This window comes from Pundamilia nyererei, unplaced genomic scaffold (assembly GCF_000239375.1).
Source record: "Pundamilia nyererei isolate P.nyererei 1_Seehausen unplaced genomic scaffold, PunNye1.0 scaffold00186, whole genome shotgun sequence".
Taxonomy (NCBI): Eukaryota; Metazoa; Chordata; class Actinopteri; order Cichliformes; family Cichlidae; genus Pundamilia; species Pundamilia nyererei.
Window position 1 is genome coordinate 849772 of NW_005187587.1, and position 4603 is coordinate 854374.

Below are 4603 nucleotides of genomic sequence, written 5' to 3' on the forward strand. Positions count from 1 at the left end.
GAAGTAACGAATAACGAGCCTATCTAAATCCCAGTAACGAGTAACGCGTTTCCGGTTTTGGCATAATAACTAGTTACTGTGCTCTTACCACAATAATAACGTAGTTACTGTAACGCGTTACTTAATAACGCGTTAGTCCCAACACTGCTAGTAACAAGTGTGCAATCCCACTGTTGCTTTATCACGCTACTCACAGAAAAACGTGCCTCTACATGCAAAGGTATGCATGTTCCACATCATCTATTTCTAAAATAAATTGCTTAATTTCTTCCTAAAGTTTTCATATTGCAGCTTTTATTAGATTCCATGAAAAAACACAATAATAATTCCTTAATTAAAAAACGCAGAGTGCGCTTACTCAAGCTTTGTTATTGGGTTTTCCTTTTGTTTATTTTCCGTAAGTCTGTTCATCATTTAATCTGGTGCTTTCACATTCGTTCTGACTGGGTTTGCATAATTCTGAGGGCATTCATCATGTGCTTCTATTGTATGTGTTTGTTTGCTAGCTTTTATTTTCTGTTTTCTTCATCTTTTATTTTATATCTTTCAATGCACGTTTTTTTTTAAAACGTCTTGGAAATGTGTCAAAAAATATCACAGATCTGATCTCAGCGCTTCCTCTTACTGTTTCTGTGTTTTAGAGACAGCTGTTTGGCATTGAGGCCCCTTCTTCTGTGGAACTGACGGGTTGGAGGAAATACTTTAATAGCTACACTCTGCAGGGTCGCAGAAATGTACTTAACCAGCACACACTTTTATACACACGCACACATCTTTATAGAGATATTACACACAGGCGCGCCGACTCCTCACAATCCCAAATGTTTCCTTCTCTTCTCTGCAGTGTGTCTTGGCTACTTATGGGATCTTTGCAGTAACAGCAGCTGCCTACTTGATGCTTAGACAGAAGAAAAAAGAAAACCAGACATCCACCTCCACGGCCTGAGAGGCTAACGTCTTGCAGTCATGCCTTTTCTCTGTGATGTGAGGGGTACTGCACCTTCAAGTCAGCTGCAAGTTACAGTGTTAATAAATGCTTTGTCCGTGCTTGTCTGATCATTATTCATTGATATAATGAACAATCTGTCTGCTGCTGCAGAAACGGCAACAAAATCCGTAATTTTCTTATCCGTTTATTACCCTTAAAGCAGCATGTTTTTCTCTATAAGAGATATAAAATAAGAAGAATGGCTGCACATTTTTTGCAGTTTGATTCATGAATGCATTCACGTTCATGACTTTGCTTGTAATCCTTTTTGAATTCTTGGCTGCAGGTTAATTGACGAGGTAGTCGGTTAACCTGCAGTCTATTGACAAGCTTGACATGACATGGAAATAATTGCAGCCCTTTGACTATGCGCTGAAGCATAGTTAAGCATTGTTACCCAAAGCTGACAGAACAAAAAGGAAACAAGAGTCTTACCTGAGATCTTACACGCAGGCACCTGTGCTGCTTCTGCTGCTCCTGCTGCTGCATCACTGAGGTTTACACTTACTTTACACCACCGGGCTTTGTAAAGCATGATGTCCACAGGTATGTGTGAGCCTTTCTTTTATTTTGTTATAAATATAAACTAAACTTGTATATAAACTGAAATATATCCACAAAAAACAATTTTTAAAGCAAACAGCGCTGTAGTAGTAAAACCATCAACCCATCCGTGATGCGGATGTTTGTTTTATAATCGGTATTGGTGTATTTTTCATGCAGCTGTAACATTTTTAAATAAATATAGTTATTTGCATTCAAACCAATCTCAAATTCAGTGTGCGTACTCGCTACGCACGCACGCACAAACACACACACACACACACACACACACACAGGCTCTGCTGTGAGATCACATGATTTCAAGGAATCTGCGAGCTGAAGTGAAAGCGAAAGTGCGGTCGCGAACACCTGAATCAACGGTTTGAAGCGCGCATGCGCGTTTGAGCGAAAGAAGGAGCGCGTACGTTCTCTGAAAACGAAATCATCTTTTTTATCAAACGAGTTGCGACTTTCTGGGGGCGAGAAGCCGACTGTAGCTCACTGCTGCGACACGTAAGTAGGCTTAATTATTCCTTTAGCTCACATTGTCGCTGAAGCTTGAGGCGGACCGCTGTTGGAGGAATCCAAGAAAGCTGAAAAAGAAAAGTGTCATTTTCTCATTAAGTGTGGGAACTTGTGACAAGCTTTTCCAATTTCTTTAAAACACATCAGCGTCACGGAGGTAGCTGAACTCCACCTTCAAAAATCCCCCCACCTTAAGTAAATCTGTTGTATAGCACAGAATTTTGCAGCTGAATCTGTGGAGGATGTTTGGCTACATTTGAGCTTTTTCTAAACACTTTTGCAGCTCTTTGCAGTTTTAACTCGTCCTGCTGGTTTTACTGTTATTTCCGAGCTCCAGCACTCTGTGTGAAATGCCACCGTGTCTCTGATTTAAGGTGTGAGTCATAAATGCTCTCCTCTTGGGCTAAAGTAACACCGTGTCATTGCCCTGCTCCACTGCTTAATATCTGTGGGCGTGTGAACCTATGAATTAAAACCTTAAAATCGTTGTCACTGGTTCTTTTAAATATATATAGATATATATAATGTGTGTGTGTGTGTGTGTGTGTGTGTGTGAGAGAGAGAGAGAGAGAGATAATGATAGACTTTTACGTCATTGTGAGACAAAACTGTTATGTTAGCTGATAAAATGCAGCTGTAAGCTCATTGCAAACACTGACACTAGAAAAAATGAAGTTATTATAACTCAGTGTAATATTTATAAACATTGACAATAAAAAAGAGAAAATAAAATTAATTTGAACTGTTAAAATATATACATTCTCTACTCACTGCTTGGTACACACTGTACTCCTTAGAAAGTATTGATCAGCATCAAGTATTTGCATTTTATTCTTTATTGTAATGTAATTTTTTATTTGCTTATCTTAAATTTGAAACACAAAAATCTGTACGGGACGGTTAAAATGTTTTCATTGCTTTTGTTTTAAATGAAAAGCAGAAAATGTCACCACTAATCTGCTTACCTCACACTTCAGAGGAAATTAAGTCTTTTTATACACCTTTTTAGTCTCGCTTGATTGAGAAAGTGAAAGCGTTCTTCTGTCATCAGTTGTGTTGTAGCCACCCTTACTGGTGGTTTGTAACACACAAACATGTGGTTTACTGTCAGCCGCACACCCTTTAAGTCTGGATTGGGCGCCCATGCTGGGAGCATGTGCCATGACAGTGCGCGTTATGCTATATAAAGCCAGGGCGTGTTTCAAACATCAGCTGTGCGCTCATCAGGAGGCATAAAACATGTACACCAGAAATGACAATGTGATTAATGCGATCTTAAGTGTTTGTGAAAAGCTGAGGATTAAAGTTACAATATAAACTCTCTGCAGCATGGCGTCTCAAAGTGCACTGAGCAACAGATGACCAGCCGGGAAGGAGTGAATGATGGAGGATCTGCCAGTGAAAAACGGAGTAACTGGTGCAACAGGTGGTCAAGAGGAGGATTGTTCTTTGTAGGATGGTCAGAGACAATTGCAATAAAGTGGTAGTACAAAGCCCAAAACAGAGCCACGCAGCCGAACCACAGAGCCCGAGTGAGCCCTCTGAAGAACACCGGGAACAGAGCCCAAACAGAGCGGAGTCGAGAGAGCTGGATTTACTGCACTGGGTCAAAAACAACTGTGAGGAAGACGCTGAGCTCTGGGTTAGTGTTCACGATCACTCACTGCTGATTTTACTCATGTTGTTTTTGGTGATAGATTGTTTAAATATTAAAAGCACTCAGCAGGCAGAATACCACATTTTATGCCTTTATTGATTATTCGATCATTAACATGTGTGCACTAATGCATGGGCACAACTTTAATGTTGCAGCTTTTTAACTACTTTACACACTGCTGGGAACTGTCTTAAATGTCCATCACAGCTCATTTGTCAATTATACATTTGTATAGATCAAAACTAGTAGCTACTGTTATCAAACAGATACAGTGGAGGAAACAGCAGTTTCCCTCAAAGTGAGTAAAATTGAATGCATTTATAAAGATTTTCAGATGTACAGAACAAGTACTTGAGCGTGTACTTTTAGGCAATGTCGTGCAAAAGTATATTTTTAAATCAGTTTCTTTTTCATTTAAGTTAGGCTAAAAGCGAAACTAAATAATAATGCGATTGAAAAATTCAACGGTGTTTGTTTTACATTATTAACAGTATGATGGATACCAATATAATATGACAACATTTGTAAAAGTGAAACTACAAGTGACCCACAAACGTTTGTTTTTAAACTGCTATCAAAATAAAAGCTGATAAATTTATTAAGGAAAATAAACGATATGGCTGGAGCGTGGCGGTAATAAACTCGGTCACTCAGACCAGGTCGGTACAAAATGACACTCCCCGACAGGAAATCGTTGTTGTTACAAGGAAAGTGTTTGGAAGCCTGCCTGGCTTTATCATTGGACTTTGAACCTGAGCATGCCTCCCCCTCATGAGCCAAGGATTTACAGCACCATTATGGTGTTGGTAGTGGTCTTACAATGTTATCGCCCACAGAGTGCATCTTGTGTCAGAGCAAAACGTTACAAGTGGCACTTATGGAAATTAACA

The 4603-nt window shown here is 39.5% G+C and overlaps 1 protein-coding gene across 3 annotated transcripts in view; it reads left to right on the forward strand.

Moving 5' to 3' along the window:
- The window catches only part of socs1b (suppressor of cytokine signaling 1b), a 27464-nt gene that overhangs the window by 19997 nt on the left and 2864 nt on the right, over positions 1 to 4603 (forward strand). Inside the window, exons 1-4 of one of the 3 annotated variants that reach the window (XM_005746982.1) lie at positions 102 to 397; positions 642 to 734; positions 845 to 1534; positions 3385 to 3698. In XM_005746982.1, coding sequence (XP_005747039.1) covers positions 3513 to 3698 — 186 coding nt within the window. In that variant the 5' untranslated portion in view covers positions 102 to 397; positions 642 to 734; positions 845 to 1534; positions 3385 to 3512. Of the gene's footprint in view, positions 1 to 101; positions 398 to 641; positions 735 to 844; positions 1535 to 1578; positions 2045 to 3384; positions 3699 to 4603 lie in introns of those variants that run through there. The other 2 variants (XM_005746980.1, XM_005746981.1) reach the window with 2 other exon arrangements.